Source organism: Bombus impatiens, unplaced genomic scaffold (genome assembly GCF_000188095.3).
Source record: "Bombus impatiens unplaced genomic scaffold, BIMP_2.2 scf_0765, whole genome shotgun sequence".
Lineage (NCBI taxonomy): Eukaryota > Metazoa > Arthropoda > Insecta > Hymenoptera > Apidae > Bombus > Bombus impatiens.
Genome location: NT_177184.1, coordinates 175221 through 193103, shown reverse-complemented (window position 1 = coordinate 193103; position 17883 = coordinate 175221). Strand labels below are relative to the sequence as shown.

At 32.0% G+C, this 17883-nt stretch overlaps 2 protein-coding genes across 9 annotated transcripts in view; one reads left to right on the top strand and one right to left on the bottom strand.

Moving 5' to 3' along the window:
* The first annotated feature begins 7 nt into the window (after positions 1 to 7).
* Positions 8 to 10285, top strand: LOC100746584 (dipeptidyl aminopeptidase-like protein 6). Of its 8 annotated transcripts, none has more exons than XM_033323050.1 (17): positions 1443 to 1802; positions 1874 to 2039; positions 3694 to 3855; positions 4555 to 4707; positions 4918 to 5045; positions 5395 to 5606; positions 5685 to 5848; positions 5971 to 6074; positions 7308 to 7428; positions 7514 to 7749; positions 7846 to 8147; positions 8236 to 8405; positions 8487 to 8629; positions 8710 to 8904; positions 8995 to 9155; positions 9258 to 9469; positions 9573 to 10285. In XM_033323050.1, the coding sequence occupies exons 2-17, from the start codon at positions 2004 to 2006 to the stop codon at positions 9714 to 9716; spliced, it is 2643 nt and encodes an 880-aa protein (XP_033178941.1). In that variant the 5' UTR covers positions 1443 to 1802; positions 1874 to 2003; the 3' UTR covers positions 9717 to 10285. The 8 variants fall into 8 exon arrangements, with proteins under 8 accessions (XP_012245790.1, XP_033178943.1, XP_033178941.1 ...); XM_033323051.1 differs by having other exon boundaries at positions 1444 to 1802; positions 3697 to 3855; XM_012390367.3 differs by lacking the exons at positions 1443 to 1802; positions 1874 to 2039 and adding an exon at positions 8 to 28.
* Positions 10286 to 10987: 702 nt separating this feature from the next.
* Positions 10988 to 17883, bottom strand: part of LOC100747658 (zinc finger protein 251-like) — an 11539-nt gene continuing 4643 nt past the window's right edge. Inside the window, exons 3-7 of the mRNA XM_003492559.4 lie at positions 17595 to 17736; positions 16740 to 16895; positions 14859 to 15119; positions 14328 to 14497; positions 10988 to 11464 (exon numbers count right to left, since the gene is read on the bottom strand). Coding sequence (XP_003492607.1) covers positions 11252 to 11464; positions 14328 to 14497; positions 14859 to 15119; positions 16740 to 16895; positions 17595 to 17736 — 942 coding nt within the window. The 3' untranslated portion in view covers positions 10988 to 11251. The remainder of the gene's footprint in view (positions 11465 to 14327; positions 14498 to 14858; positions 15120 to 16739; positions 16896 to 17594; positions 17737 to 17883) is intronic.

Sequence of the window (17883 nt, the reverse complement as noted above, 5' to 3'; positions counted from 1 at the left end):
ACCGAAAGATTATTTTACGTATATGGAGGTTAGTAGTATGACGCGCTTAATTGTATTTGTCTTTGCTCTTTATACAGAAAGAATTTCATTGTATATTTTCGTCTAATTTGTACGAACGTTTTCTTCATTCACTTTAATAAATTGCTAGTAACTCATTTTACATTTTAATTAATATCTTTTTTAATCATACAAATCTTGTATTATTAATATAATCTCATGAATATTAATAAGAATTTATAATAACTAATGTTTGTTAACATAAAGGGAGCTATATATATGTATGTATGTATCCCTGTATGTTTTTTATTTTGAACATATTTCATTAATTATTATATATTACGTTTGTTATCAAATGTACTTAATAAATTTGAATAAAAATTATTTACTACGCTTTAAATGTTCCTTTACATATTCAATAATTTTTTAAAACAATAAATAAGTAAGCAGTGGCAATTCATAGAATTAAATATAGAAAATCGTATTTATATAAACATTTAACACCAAGAAAAAATTTATTTTACGAAATAATTTTTAATAATCTGCTATAAATTGTAGTAATTTGAAGGTATTAGAACATTGTAATTTTTTAAACTGCATAATTGTATACTTTCATATAAATTTTATTTGTAAATTTTATAACAAAACAAAACCAAATATTAAATCTCATGTTACTTACAAATCAATAATATTTGTAATTAATACGTGTAATATACAGTTTTACTTAATCTCTATTAAAATGAAACATATACTTATACGTACGTATACGTTTACGAAAGCACGGCACAACGCACAACAATATTTCATCATGCAAGTTTGTTCCTAATTCGTTTTTGAAACGTTTCATATTTATGTCATGCACGAAATGAAAATGAAAAGGGTTATTTCAAATTTATTGCAAACTAGAAGATTTCGTATTGGTTAAAAATTTATATTTATTATCGTCACTTACAATTATAATTCGAAATTTTTAATAATTTAGTAACTATTATTTTTGAAAATACATTAAAAAATATATCATGTGCCATCACAAAAACTAGTATTTTAAAATATTCACCTTCATACTTTCAAAGTAGATCAAACCAGACCAAGTTTATGCTGATAACTTAAATTAACATAATACCCAAATATAAAATGTGACAAAACAAACATTGTTAACTTAAGTATATTCAATAGAATTATTTTCATTCTTAAAAATGGCTATATCAAAATACATTGATTTATGTCACTTTGTTAATATCAAATTTAGATGAAATAAATCCAAGAGATTTTAATTGAGCATTCGTAGAATGCAATATCTTTGATAGAACTGGTAATTATTAATGACAGGAACCCGATGATCCTATTCACGCCAAAAATTAATTTAAAAATAGAGGAATGAAAAAAGAAAAGGATAGAAGCGCGCAGCATCAATAACGCGCAGGCTTCGTTCTTCCAGCATCAACGGGGACAATCTCCATATCAGTAATTCAGTACCGAACATTTTGCACGGTGCAAGGTGGAAGGTGGAAGTCAGCGGGTTGCAACGTGCTGCAGGATTGTTACGCATATACTGTATTTACCTTTGTTCTTCGTTTTCCCTCGTTTCTTCCGTTGTTGTGTTTCTTTTGTTTTACATATATGTCAGTGTGTGTATCTGTATGTATCACGTTGCCCAAAGGACTACACTACTGCGTTTATCGTAGCTTTGTAGGGGATAAACTTTAACACGATCTTCTGTTGTTTGCCTTCTTAATTCAACAGAAGCATCAGGATATCGATTTCCTTCTCCGATGGCAGATCACGATAACATTTACGACGACGAGGTAATTAAATCGATTTACTTGCGTTTCCTGTGAAATTTTCGGTTTTCCTTTCATCCACTTTGTTTTAAGAGGACGTGGAAATTATGAAGCTCCTTGATGTTGGTAAACTTTGCGTGTAAATGCTTTGCTAGAATGAGATATACTATTATAATTATATGACATAAAAAGTGTTTGAAGGATGGAAGTTTGTCCTCATGTTGGATGGTTTTCTTAAACGTTAATCATTTCTTTAAAATGGTAATACTTATATATGAAGCTTTTTGAGAGATATACGTTTTTTATAATGCACGTTTTTTTCCTCTTTAATGTTAATAAATGTGTCTCGAACATTTAGATAAAAAAATTTTAATAGAAGAATACTTTTTATGCCTTACGCGAAGAGATATGTTTTACTAGCGCTATATTGAAAATTAGAGCAAGAATCTATTGATCGTAATTTTGAAATTTTGTTTTTATAAAAACTGTAGCTTAAGTATGTCGGTTTTTTATTATAAATGTATTCGTACTGTTATATCTTTTAATTATACTGTATGCATCCAACATTTTATTTGAAGAAATTATTCCTTCTTGACGACTTCGCATAGAAGTGATATAGAGTGATATAGAGTAAGATGAATATAAATTGCTAACAATTCATTTATAACAAGAGAGAAATTGTTATATTTAAGATCTTTAATTATAACAAATTACTGGCAGATATTTATTATATATTATCTACATATTAGTATTAGTTATATATTAGTGTCTCGAGATTAAGTGAGAGTCGTGACGGAAATATATAATAATTGTAATCAAAGAAATTGAATGTCCTATTTCCTTTTAAAAGCTGTATATTGAGAAGAATATCATAATACTTATTAAAAAAAAATAATTTTTTGGAACATAAATGAATAAATTATTATTTTAGCTACTAGTACTATTTTTATCCAACATTTTTTGAGCTCTTTCATTTCATTTACATCTAAAAATGAATTACTATTTTTATACTGCTATTAGATACCGCGATGGATACACAAGTAGGGATTACTGTATGTTTCTTATAAATCGTAATACAATTTTTGTAATGATCGATATATTTTTTACAATTAGATAAAAAGATTTTAATCAAATATGTAATTTTTATTATTTCATCCAATCCTCTTTATTCAACTTTTGTTTTATTATCAATACTATTTTAACTCTCTCTCTCTCTCTCTCTCTCTCTGTCTTTCTTGTTTTTTAAAAATATTTTTTCTAAATTGTATGTTTAAGAACTTGCTTTCGAAATAAAAATTATTATTTAATGCAATTTAATATCAATTACGTATATTTTTAATAAGCTTGATAATTTTATTAAATATAATTGCTTCATAGCATGACGCTGGCAACACAATGAACAATACATTAATATATGACATTCTATAGTTTTGTTTTTATATAAAAATGAGGATTTAAAAACAGTCACTCTTAAGTTCCAAAATCAATAATTACCTTCCCTATAAATGCCTGTAAAAAGTTAACATTGACCTACTGATACACATAGTCTAAAATTAATTACATTAATCAATTAATTAATTATACAATTACTTTCTTCAGTAGTTACATACATACATATATTATATAGCAATTTATTACTATTGCAAAGATATTTATATATAATTTATATTTTAATAAATTTATTATATTACAATTTGTCATGTATCGCAGAAATTTATTTACTTTGCTTGCTATAAAATCGCTATTTTTTCGTAATTTTCTAAATCGAATGGAACAATGTAATACTTTTATCTTCGATATTTTTTAAGGATTTTTTATTATCTTATATTTTAAATAAATTGGTTAATAAATTTTTCTATGTACATAGTATTATGCAATTATTTGGCATTGGCGTTAGTGAGTACCTTTGTGATAGGAGCTTGTATCAGCGAATCCAAATCAAAGGAATTGGCGTGGCATTTTGATAGCTCTTCTTGTGATCGTTGCGGTCCTCACTTTAATTGTGACATCGGTTGCCTTATTAACACCGCCAGATGAGGGTCCCAGGGTACGAGGTGCTAGAATAAGACTTTCTGAGGTAAACATTTGTACTTTTGACTCTAATATTCTAGCTTTAAAATTATTTCTTTATCGTCATCTTAAAAGTATCAATTTTAATTGAAAGCATCAATTCCCTGTAAACATAGAACAAAGGATTTATCTTTTTTATCCTCTATTAATATTATTAATGCGATACTATTAATCAATTTTATTCATTCTTTCTTATTAATGAGTCTCTTTATTGCTATTTCATATGCTGTTTCTTAATATTCATGAATACTCTTTAAACAAGCATAAAATATTCTCTAGCACCTTGTTCTACATCCATAATACTACAAATCATTAGATTTTTGACGATGTTTAACATTTGATATGAAGATTAAGCAACAATTTATTTCAAAAACCTCTTCAATTAGTAGACGTAATCCATCGTCATTTATTTCATACTTACATTTGAATTTAATTTCAAAATTTAACAATCGGAAAGGAAAAGCTTTGACTTCAGATTTAAATGGCTTCGTCTGTATTTTGAAAATATTCTTTCAATAAAATACTTTTTAGATCAATGATTAAATAAAAAATTTGACTCTTTAGCAAATTTAATTCGATTCGATTTTTTAGCAAATTCAAACGAATACTCTCCTAATTATGGTATTAATAAAAAGAGTGTTATGTAATAATTAATAATAAATAAATAGTTAAAAAATTATGTTAATATAAAATAAATATTTTGTAGGTACTCTCTGGAGAATTAACACCTCTCTTCTTCAATGGATCATGGGTAAGCGGGCAGCACATTTGCTATCGAGATGTATGGGGTGGAATTTCGCTATTACACGTTTCCCCAAAAAACATCACTTCCCGCAGTTTAATGTCCAATGAGACTTTTGTAAGTTTAAGTTACTTAAATATTTCAATTAATTTTATGTGTTTTTAATTTGATAAGATAATGTAATATAAAACAAAGTATTAAACTTAACAGGTACGTATATAATTTTTCTATATATAGACGAAGAAATTGTGTTTGTTAGAAAATATTTGTATATTTACACTTAGGCTTTCTAGCAAAACAGAACATTAAGAGGTATTTTGCATACAGAGGAGACTGAATCCCGCCAAGTTCTCATTGTCACCGGATCGTAATTATTTACTCCTTGCGTACAATGTGAAGAAACTGTTCCGATACTCGTATTTAGCACAATATAAAATTTATGACGTAAATACAGGGTTAGTAAATATGACTTAGATGATAATTTTAATTTAGAATAATCAAGAATCTTGCGAAAATACAATAAAGTTCCAGTTGTATATATTCTTGTAAATTCTTCAATTATTAAATAAACGTAAATTTTATTCAAACTCAATTCGATATATTATGTAATATATAGTGCTAAAATTTCGACTTTAATATTCTCTTTACTACAGAAATAAAAATTAATTCGTGTCTAAATATCTACACAAATATAAAAATCATTTTGTCAATTGAAAATTACTTAAAGAATTGGGATTTTATTGGAACTTTTAATTAGTAATGTTTATTAATTAACATTAGACATTAGTCACTTTATTGTTACAGAGAAATTATACCATTGACTCCACATCCTGAGAAGGATATCCACCCTTACCTTTTGTTGGCACAATGGACTCCACGTGATCATGGTTTAGTTATGGTTCAGGATTATGATATTTATTATATAACAAGCCCTAAGAGTAATACAGGATATCGTGTTACTGATACAGCAGTTCCTGGTATTTTGTCAAATGGATTGCCTGACTGGCTATATGAAGGTAATTTAATTTATATTTTTGAGGAGAATGTTCGGTAAATTATTTTATATGCATAAATATTTATACATATGTTTGTAGAAGAGATTTTACATCGTGCAGAAGCAATTTGGATGTCATCAGATGGCCATATGATGCTGTATGCCTCCTTCAATGATTCACTTGTTGACGAAATGCATATATCTTGGTTTGGGGAAGGATACAAAGCTTTGTATCCTCATATACGATCTTTGCGTTATCCTAAGGTAATTTTATTTTCATTTATTGTTTTGGATTAATTATTATAATTTTGTTTTTCCATGATATCAATTTACCGCAAAGTAAAATATTCTAATATGATTGAAATATTTTATACATGATTGTATAGCCAGGAACACCAAATCCTATGGTACGACTCTATGTAGCAGACTTGGCAGATCCAAAAAACATTCATACGAAGGTAGTGAAACCGCCACCTATCATCGAGCATGTGTGAGTTTACTTACAAAGTTTGGAGTATGAAGTGCTTGAACAAATTTTCTCTTATTAATTTTTCCTCATTAGGTGTAATTATTCGTCTTAACAAAAAAAAAAAAAAAAAAAGAATGAACAAAATTCAAAATGTCTTGAATAGAGATTGCACTTTGTTGTTTTTTACAAGAAACATTTAGATGTTTCTGTGGTGACACTCCCAAGGTACTTCAAAAAAGGAAGCATATTCTTTCGGCAAGATACTTTAAGATATACATGAGGAGTAGTTTCTTGGTTTAAAATGAGCTGGCTTTTAAGAATACTTTTTAGTTTAAAATAAACTTGAGTAGGAAAATCTCTGCTTTATTTCTTAAAGTAAAATGTTTTTGATCTAATATTTGTGTAGCAAATTTCACGATCTCTACGACAAACAAATGTTTTTTGTACCATTTTGTAAAATATTAGCATTGATGCGTTTTCTTTTAGTTAAACTAAAAAGCATTAAAAATATTATGCATTTAATTTTAAAATAATTTTGATAAACGAGCGTTAACAGAATTTACATCATTTTGTACCAAGACATGATTCATAAAATTTTGTTGAACATGTAAACATTTTTAAATTATTATTTTATTCATATACTTTTATGCATATATGGATTTTTTACACATTTATCATATAGTATTTATATACATTTGTAAGTGTTTTTGTGTGTGCCTATTATAATTAATAATTTAAATATTTGGAAAGTTCTTGAAGAATTAATTTTCATAGAGTTAATCTTAGAAATCATCTCATTTTAATCCCGCTAATGTGATATATGTAGAAAATATTTTGAGTTTTAGCACATAAATGATTATTTAATTGAGCTTAGCAATTTTAGTTCACGAATTATTTTAGTGTGCATTATAGACATTTTTTTTCATTCGCTTTCATTTCTTTCTGCTATCTTGAAAAATATAACATAGCTTCCTTTTTATAATTAAAAGAATATAAACAACAGGGAAATTTAGGTCATTAAAGAAACAATTCATATGTGTTTTATTATCATTATAATAGTTAAGTTTTACTATTTTGCATAGATATAATCAGCTAATCGTAGTAATATATTAAGTTGCATTCTTATAGATTTAATTGCTATTAAATATCATGCAAATTGCTTTAATCGAACACTCAGTAAATTAAATTAATTATGAAATATTATTATACACAATATTAGCTATAGATATTATCAATATTTATATCCATTAACAGAGAACATTACTTTACAACGGCTTCTTGGATTTCTTCAACGGAAGTCTGCATAACATGGTTGACCCGTGCACAAAATCTTTCTGTTGTGACTATTTGCAAGAGCCCATCGTGGCATTGTCAGGTACACTGCAGTTATTCCAGTTATTGTCATTTTATTTATCAAATAATTATTTCATTTATAAATCTACTTCTATCATTTCATGTAGGAAATTCAAAAGATAGCAGCTGAAGGTCGTGGTTGGGTAGATACTCCTCCAGAGGCACCTATTTTTTCAGCAAATGGCAGTAGTTACATTGCTATAAGCCCAATAAAAGATGGTCCAACTGGTTATTTCAAACATATTGTTTGGGTAAATGTTGCCCAAAAATTAGTCGTTCCACTTACTCATGGAAAATTTGAAGTTACACAAATAGTAGCATGGGATCAGCCTAATAATACCATGTAAGTAACAAATTCTATTGTTTATTAAACGTCGATTGATCATTACTATATCCAAACAATATTTTTCTTTGAATCTAATTTACTTCCTCTATATAGATACTTTATAGGTATTCCACCTATGAGACCAGGACAGAGGCATCTTTATTATGTGAGTTCATTGTTACCACACGTGGGTTCGTCTCTACATCCTGCTGTTTGTGTTACTTGTACAGCAACGTCAGAAGGAAATCGAAATAAACATAGAACAGCTTCATCTGGTCATCATAGTGCTTGGTCTGACAATAATTACATACATGATCATTATGAAACACAAACAGAAAGTATACAAGATAAATATGTTGGACAGCCAAAGGAAAATGTTACAAAGAAACAGAAAGCGAAAGCATCCATTACGCCAGGTAAGTATACACGTATATGCGCCTTTTAAGGAAGAATTAATGATTGACTTATATAATTACAATATTATAATATTTCTTTTATTTTCAGAATTTACCGATCAACCTTGTCAATATCACAATGCTATTTTCCCACTAGTTGGAACTGATTATTTTGTTTTGGAATGTTATGGGCCTGGTATACCCACTGTTACTTTATATAAAACTAATTTTCCTATGCCACGTCTTATCTATGTCTTACAGAATAATACATTATTACGTGTAAGTTGTAATAATTTTTATACTTTTATACTTGAAGTATAAAATAGTGAAAACACATATAAAATTAAAGATTTGTTTTAGGAACGAGTTGCTAAACTTGCACTCCCACAAATAAAAACATTTCCTGTTCAAATAAGTGGTGGATATAATGCACAAGTAAAATTGCATTTACCACCAGGGCTAAGAGAAGATGAAATCACCAGATATCCATTAATTGTACAAGTGTAAGTATATTCTTCAATATTAAACTCTAACATTATTTTAGGAAGGAAGCATATGAGATCAGAAATATTTTTATTTTTAGGTATGGTGCACCAGGTTCACAGCTAGTAACAGAAACGTTTAAAATTGATTGGAATACTTATTTGGCTAGTAGAAAAAATATGATTGTTGCACAAATTGATGGGAGAGGTAGCGGAGGCCAAGGCTATAAGTTTCTTCACGAAGTGTACTATAGACTCGGCTCTGTAGAAGTTGCTGATCAACTTGAAGTGACCGAGTAAGAAAAACTTTTTCAGAAAAAACGTTAGATTACCGAATGCTAGTATAAATAAAATTAATATTTTATCAAGTTATCCAAAATTTTTAGATATTTGCGGGATTCATTGCATTTCGTGGATAAGCAACGAGTGGCTGTTTGGGGTTGGAGTTATGGAGGTTTCGTAGCTGCCCTTGCGCTGGCGCATCCTGGGCAAGATGTCTTTGAATGTGGTATAAGTGTAGCACCTATTGTTTCATGGAAACTTCATGGTACGCTACTTGAGTTCAATATTTTTGAATTCTTATTATTTTCTTAAATTTATATTAAATTATTCGTATTAATTAAGAAACTTAATTTTTATATTTAAACAGATTCAGCATATGCTGAAAGATACATGGGTTTACCAGATGTTATAGCAAATTATAAAGGATACGCCGAGTCAGATGTGTATGAGAAAGTGGAAAATTTACGAAATAAAATGTTTTATTTAGTGCATGGCACTGCAGATGATAACGTCCAATTTCAACAATCCATGGCACTTACGCATTACCTTGCAAAAAAAGACATACTTTTCCGACAACAGGTAGACATTTTTAGATGTTAACAAACGCATACGACCATTCTACGCGATGAATACATAACTTTAGATCATCCTGCTTTTTACAATATTAATTGTTTGTTTCCAGGTGTATCCAGACGTGGGTCATACATTAGCAGGAGTGAAAGGTCACCTCTACTTATCAATGGCTCAATTTTTGGATGATTGTTTCCAGAAACAAGTACCTACTGATACAAAACCTGGTCTCATCAGTGGTGGAGCTTGTCTGTAGTTGTAAATAATATGATCTAAAAATGATCTACTTGTGAAGGAAGTCTATACACAAAAATTACACCTAAATATCTCCAAATTGTGTTCCGTTTATTGATACCTTTAGGAGAAAAATATTTTCGCATTATTTTGTATATCGACTAAATATTATAAGAAAATGGTGTAAATACATAAAATTATGTTTGTTATATTTTAAATTGGAGATCAAATCTAAATGAATGAAAGTGATAAATTCTAACATTATTAAACAGATATTAATACATTACATGTAAATATAATTTTGTTTTAAAAATGTTATAATATTTTTGTTGTGAACTTAAATAGGACTATTTGGTGTTTTCTTTATGTATGTATATCATGTAATTAGATTAATTTAAAATATTAAAATGTTTCGTTATAATTTTTCAATTTTATTTTACAATTATTAGTTAAAAACAATTTTCCATTGAAGATTGCGATTACCACGACTTGTGCTTTAAATAATCGTAGTTTTTCTTTTATTTATGAGGTTCATACAATTTTCACTCTGATTATTTAGTAATATGATGCTTTTATAATACAAGTAATTAGCAATAAATACAAAACTTATATTAAATATTAGCATGAGCAAAAAGAATGAAATATGAGCCAAAGGTAAGTGAAAAGAAGAGAATACAAAGGCATACATTATTCATCGTAACTAAACTTTGATTAATTTTACGAGTACTAACGACTTTTATTCATTTAGATATTGATTGTTATTCTGCTATGACGAAATCTAAAAAGATAAAGATTATTTTAAACATCACATAATTTTACCAAAGGTATGCATAGGTCATTCGCTGTAATTGCGAAACAAATATTGGAACGAGGTAAAAAGGCAATTACTTCTCTTCATTGAGTTGAACGATATGAAATTGTCAGGAACGATGAAAATTCATGAACCGGCAAGCACTCGATGTAAGGGTAACTTTTTCCTTCTTTCATTTAGATTCTCGTAGTTAATAACACGCGCGTACAAGAAATGCGAAACAACGCGTTTATTCCTCAATGCATATTTCTTAAATTTCCTATATCATAAGAAATGAACGTTTCACTCAAAGTTCATGTGATTTCTCTTACGTACATAGATCTATCTTAACACGATCTAATCACTACAATAATAATCAACGTAACACTTTGTAAACAGTATTAATTAACTTCGAGGAACAATAAAGAAATTTTATAAAAATAACATTCAATTAATTGTTCTAAATAAGATATAAAAGTTAACGAAAATGGATCTTATGGCGTGATAACACTACGTACTTACATACTAATTTTACCTGAATGTAATGAGCAATTGAAAACGTTACTAACAATAAGATTAAAGTGTAATTGTGCGTCAAACTGTATTGTGCGCAAACTTTGCGTACGTGTTTCTTTAAACAGCGATATAAATAGGGAGAGACGTTTAGACGAGTAACTTTCATTTCTATCTCGTACAATAGTATAACAAAATACGTATAGATTTCTCGATGGATTTTCTAAATTATCGAGGGGGCCGTTATCGATTGGTCAGTAGTCGGAAATGGATTTGACAATCTTCTTGTTCGAACACCTGCCAAGATGTAGCAGCATGTGGTTTTTAAGATTAGTTGGTTTACTGAAACCACGGCTACAAATATGGCACCTGAATGGCCATAGCCCATTATGCACGTACATATGACTCTTAAGATCTCCCGGTGTTGGGAACGACTTGGAGCATTGTGAACACTTGTGTGGCTTCTCCTGAAACATAAACGTAAGAGCACCCTTCACTGCGAATTTATACTACGAATAAATTGAAACAAATCACTGTTTTGCGAAACAATGTAATTTCAACTTGTACAACTTTTAGTTTCGTTCGTAAGATAAGATTGTAAGTTTTATAGTAAATTCAAAACGACATTACTTGTTGCGTACTATGTACTATTACTCGTCGTTTTCAAGCGTTTGATGGTTAATATTTATATCTAAGTTTACTTCAAGGAAAATACTGTGAAATACGTACACTTCGATTATGAGAATCTTCGATGAGGAATATCTTAAAGGAAGTTCGATAAATATTATTGTAACCCGCATATTTTGTCTCTTTTCATTGAACACTAGCGCAAAATATAGAACATTTCTTCTATAGTACAAACTACTACCTAAATAAAGATAAGATTCTAAACTTATTTTTATTTCACCAACTCGCAAAAGTATAATAAAAATCTATGAAATGTTATACCGATCTACGATGAAATGATATTGTAATAGATAGAAAGAAACATAAAAGAACGGCATTGATTGCGAAGAAATTTATACAGAAACAAATGCTGTTCGTTATTGTATAAATTGGAGTTAAAGCTGTTAACTTTGAACGAATAAAGGAACTCGCAATACGAATTGCTTTGCATTTGATTAAAGATCCAATCAATTTTTACCAACACGATAAATATTTAAAAGAATTAATGGGACTTGTCGTGGTCGCTAATCGAACACTCCTATCATTTTCTTTCCTGCATAAGTATTTTAATATTTAAAATCTCCTATTTCCCATCCAAGCTCACGTACTTTTTCGTATACTGTTATTTTTTATATTATGGTCTTGTACTTTTTTATATTTTTATACTGTCATACAAGAATCGATACAACCAACAGATAGATTGCTAAATTCACAAAAAAATTCTTCCATTAAAAACAAAGAAAGGATAGAATTTGCAAGCGTTGAAATAGGAGAAAAGCAATCCGCGGATCATACTTTTCATACGTTTATCGCAACGTCATAAGGGACAAACGATGCTGAAAGATATCCACGGGATCACATGCTCGACAGCAGCAACTATATTTTGCCGAATATCCTATATATTCTAATAAACGGAATTCTAAAAGATGGAAATCAGCAAACTGATTTTTCCCCATACGCAAAACTACCATCGAGTGTGAAAGACAAAGTCGAAAGACACGCGTCGTATTTGTTATCCCAGTTGGATCGACTTGCCGAACGACAATAAAAGAACGCGTGGTCTCGCGAAAACACGATGAAAAGGTGGCAAGGGTAAGTGGGATGAGCGGCGGAGCACGTGAAAGAGGAAGGCAATGGAAGTGAGTAGAAACGAAGGAGAAAGATGGCAGGGGAGATAGTACACCGGCGAAGGTAGACGAGAGATAGAGGCGGAAAGCGATGTTAACATAAGATCGAAGAGAGAACCAGAAGAGTCTGCCTCCGGGTATATTCTCCGTCTCCCTAATTGGATTGCATTCCAAGCAGTAGCGAGTAATGGACCAATTACAGTAGCTGATGGCAAGAGCAACCTATATGGCTCCCGAGATATCATTACTTCGCTGGATTAGAGAAACTCATACGGGGGTTTCCGCTCTGATAAATAAAAACTCCGACCGATCTTTTACCACTCGCGCCTCGCGTTACCGCTTCGCGTACCGGTTTCCTTGCGTTTTCCCGATCACAACCAGCTTTACACCGACTGGGATAACTACGGCTAAAATGAAGATAAACTCCCTGAAGGGAGTCGGTCTGCACCGATTCTCAAAGGGATCCATCTACCTTTTCTTCTTCTCTTTCATATACTTTAACTTAATCGTATTTTCAAATGTGTGTGTGTGTTTTTTTTTTTTTTTTTTTTTTTTTTTTAGATATTTGTCACTTTGTGATAGTATCGCTGATAAATATCTGGACGCTTTAAGCAACCAGTTACGTGGCCGATTCAAGTAACGACGAGCTAGTGACAAATTGATGAATTTTGGATTTTAGCTTGCGCGATGATCGACGGGCGTCACGCTATTGGGTCTTCAGCATCGATCGTGTTACACGCTTTTGTGTAAACGTTACAGCTGCAGCCTGAAAAAGTGAGTTATAACGTTGACGAAACATTAGCGCATAAATGCAACGCATAACACGATCGATCCTGACGAGTCAAAAGGATAGATCAATGATTTATTAATCTCTTACGTATTGTGTTTTTTTTTTTTTTTTTTTTTTTTTTTTAGATATTTGTCACTTTGTGATAGTATCGCTGATAAATATCTGGACGCTTTAAGCAACCAGTTACGTGGCCGATTCAAGTAACGACGAGCTAGTGACAAATTGATGAATTTTGGATTTTAGCTTGCGCGATGATCGACGGGCGTCACGCTATTGGGTCTTCAGCATCGATCGTGTTACACGCTTTTGTGTAAACGTTACAGCTGCAGCCTGAAAAAGTGAGTTATAACGTTGACGAAACATTAGCGCATAAATGCAACGCATAACACGATCGATCCTGACGAGTCAAAAGGATAGATCAATGATTTATTAATCTCTTACGTATTGTACCCCGATCATCGTTAAAACTCCGGACGAGGAACCCTTCGAACAATGTCATTGGTGAAATAGACGTTGTAATTTCATTAAGGAATGAAATGTTGTTTCGCAAGGTATTTTCTATAATTATGTGATATCATTGGTTCATGGATAAAAATTAAAGACCACATTTTACATCGAGCTACGATGCTACACGTTGCTAAGCTTCGACGAGTACTCCGAGTAACTAGCGAAAGAGTATCGATAGGCTATGCTCGCAATATAAGAATATTTATCTTTTTCAGTGAGAGCAGCTTGTTGGAAACTTACCTTGATGTGAGTCATACGATGATAGTAGAGGTTGGAAGAGGCCGTAAACTTCTTACCGCAAACGAGACACTGATGAGGTTTTTCACCACTGTGGATTCGCTTGTGCGTATTCAACGAGCTCGACGTTGAGAAACCCTTGTTGCACACCATACAAACATGCGGTTTCTCTCCTTCAATTTAACAACAAAATCAAATTACTTGGCCGATGTTCAACCGTCGAAAGGCTTACGTTTTTAGACACAATCGTCTGTTAGCCCTTTCGATCGAGTTACGTTAAAATATTCTTTCTTACATAGAAATAAAAATTTCCTCACTGTCATTGGAAATTGTAATCGTAAATTATGCCACTACTGGTCTTTAAATTTACTGCACAGTTATCGTTAATTATTCGACAAATTCTTCTCCTCGTTCTAAATCCCATTGCTTCGCGTTATTTGTTTTTCGTGCAAATGATACAACGTTCATATAGCGTTAATATCGAGTAAAATTAGAATTGTTTGCTTGAAAGGCACTGATCGATATTTCACTCACCTGTATGCGTTCTCATGTGACGTTTTAAAAGGGAAGGTCGGTCAAAGGATTTCCCGCAGACTTCGCACGGCAACAGAACCCTTTCTCCTCTCTTAATCGTCGTTAAAATACTGCAATCTAAATGATCCCCTGTCAAGGATAACGTCGATGACGAGGATTCTTCAGACGTAGACTCGTATTCGTCTACCTCGTAGTACGGATGTGAAATTGTCGATGACGAATGATGAGAAAGCAACGCCATGGATAAGTCTAATGGGGATTCTTGAACGAAACATCTGGTTATTAAACGCTATCTTTGAGATCTTGTTAAACGAGAGACTTAAAAGAAAAGAGACACAGATAAAAATCTTCGATTCGAGAAAATTACAAAGTTAAATTCCAACAGAGAAAGTTATTCAACTTTTCGTTTGTCAACGTTCTTTTTGCTTCCAAGCGCTAAAACGCATTTCGATACGTGTTCGCAAAGGTCTGGAAATTTATAACAAAATCCGCTAGGTAAATACAAATCTTATATATCGTTCTCTGTACTCGTGTCACTTTTGGAAAAACAAGCGATTCCGCTGCTTTTTCATCAAGTCCCTCGTGTATTTATAGGAGCAAAAGATTCCTACTGATTGCAAGAAACATGCTGCATCTGTGTAACTATGTATCGCTTTAAACAATAACGTTGCAAATAGCCTGACTAAAACAGTGTTTCTTTTCTTTCAATTCCTAAAATCGTTATCCCGAATGAATATCCTTAAAAAGCGGTATTTACGCTAAAATAAACGTTTGAAGATATTTGTACCCCACATTTGGGTTTGATACCTAGAAGCTTTAATCGTCAAGCGAATATTCCGTCGATACGTAACATAACATTTAAGCCACATCAATTTTTGCACGCGTCTGCGTACCATGATGCTTCATAACGTTCTAATTCCATCGAGATACAACGTTTTCTTCTCCTCTTTGGAGATACTTGCGCTCGTGATTTGGAGATACCCACTCGTCTTTACGCGAAACTTCACCCTGTCCTCGGCCTTGGTGCAATTGTACCTTATCCGATATAATAATTTTCTCGGTTTCTTTCAAGGCCAAGGATCTCCTAGCAAATATCCGTGGTCGCGACTCCGACCATCCCCCTCATGGTCACCCGTTTATCCGGCGGTTCTCCTCTTCGGTCGGCGAGCCCTCCTCTTCGGAATTGAAGGTTCGCTGGCATTGTACTGTCCTTTATATCCCCCGGTAAGCGCGGGGGTCTGCGCATTTGAATCATGAGCGAACGAACGAGCACCTTGTGATCCAGCCGACAAAAATACCGGCGCATATTTGCATTTCAGATTTGTTAGCCGACTTTCTTTACCTTCTTTTTCGATTGACCCGCGATTGCGCCGATTAACGCGATTGCACCCGTTCAAGATTTCGATCACCGAACACAGTCCCACCGTTCTGCCTCTTTCGCTCATTGGTCTTTCAGAGCGATTCTTCTCGAACGCATCAACCTACGTATAAAACGAATTCGCGTGCATAGCGTTCTGATAAATCCTTCAAAGGAACAAGGAGAATGGTCCGTAGCGTCTATGAAACGTTCTCGAGCAAAGCTTCGGAGTTTCTATCTTTCTTTTTGTAGATCTTTATAAGCTTTCTTAGTTGTCTTTGCCAAGTGACTCTTTCGCAAGTTTCGCGTGCTTTTCACCTTTCGCAAAGGTATTTTATAGTCTTGGTTTTGTTTCGCTTTAGTTATATTACGTATATCAGAGTACAGAGAGATGGAAGATGATTTGAAATGCGTTTGGGAAACGTATGAACAATGCAAATTGACGTATTTGAGAGGTTGTCCGTTCACCAGACTCCGTGTCGATTCTTTGTATTATTTCAAGCTAAAAGTCTTTAGAGACTCACCATCTAGAATGGAGTCAATGGTGCATCTGTACAGAGCAGACCTCGAACACATGTCGCGCGATATAAAGACGAAATCTTGTTCTGCCGTAGGAAGAAACCAAGCCACTAATTCTGTATCCGGTTGGACATCTTTTATTACTTCGAAGATTGGATCCCCTGAATTGCATAAACGAACAGAAAGAATAAAAGGTACGTTGATAATTCGCATTGATGGAAAATGCGAAGTTAGTTAATTAATAAAGGAGTGTTAATTGGATTTTATCGAAGTAAACGTATCATCCACTAAATTATAATAACGACAAGAAATATTAAACTTTCTACGTATAAACTATACTAACAATGTAGTTATTTGTATTAGCAAAAATCTCCATGAAATTAACTGTTTTCAATTTCATTCCTCGAGTTCTCACGTACAGATAATTATTCGCCGATAATTTAGTTACTTATGCACATACAGAATCGTACAGACAGATCGATGTGACTAATGTGTAATCTAGATTACATAATGTGTCACATGTGCGTAACACTGATCTCAAATTTAGATATTCAAAGTAGCGTTAGTTTGTTCAGGCGACGAGAAAACGAGAGCCAAGAAAGGAAAATCAGCTGATGAAAATATGGAACGTTGTTCGTTACTGTATGTCGCAGGGCAGTTCGCTAAGCAGATATTTATAAATTGAAATGCAGCAAACGTAATATTAATTTTGAGTGGCAGAAAACTTAGCAACATGAATAATTTGCATGGAAAATTTATCACGACTGACGTGCACGTACGCTATCATTTGCTGCATCATGTTGATTCTCATGATTTACTTAATCTTTTTTCTTCTTCTTTCGACGCATACATTAACTTACCTTTCACTTTGGTACCGATTAAGTTTACTTGTTCGTCGTAAGACTGAACTATACGGAGGAATCTTATCCAATTGCACTGGCGCTTGTTAAGACTGTAATTCGAAAAGAAGACTTCATCGTAGCAGCCGTATTCGCGTCTGATCTGAAACAAATCGCAGTTATGAGAAACTTGGGTTAAAAAAACCGCATGGGTTGCATTAACTGTAATTGCTATCTGTAATACGTACTTAGCACAGCGTGATCTTCTTACGTTTAAAAAAAAAAAAAAAAAAAAAAAAAAAATCGAGTT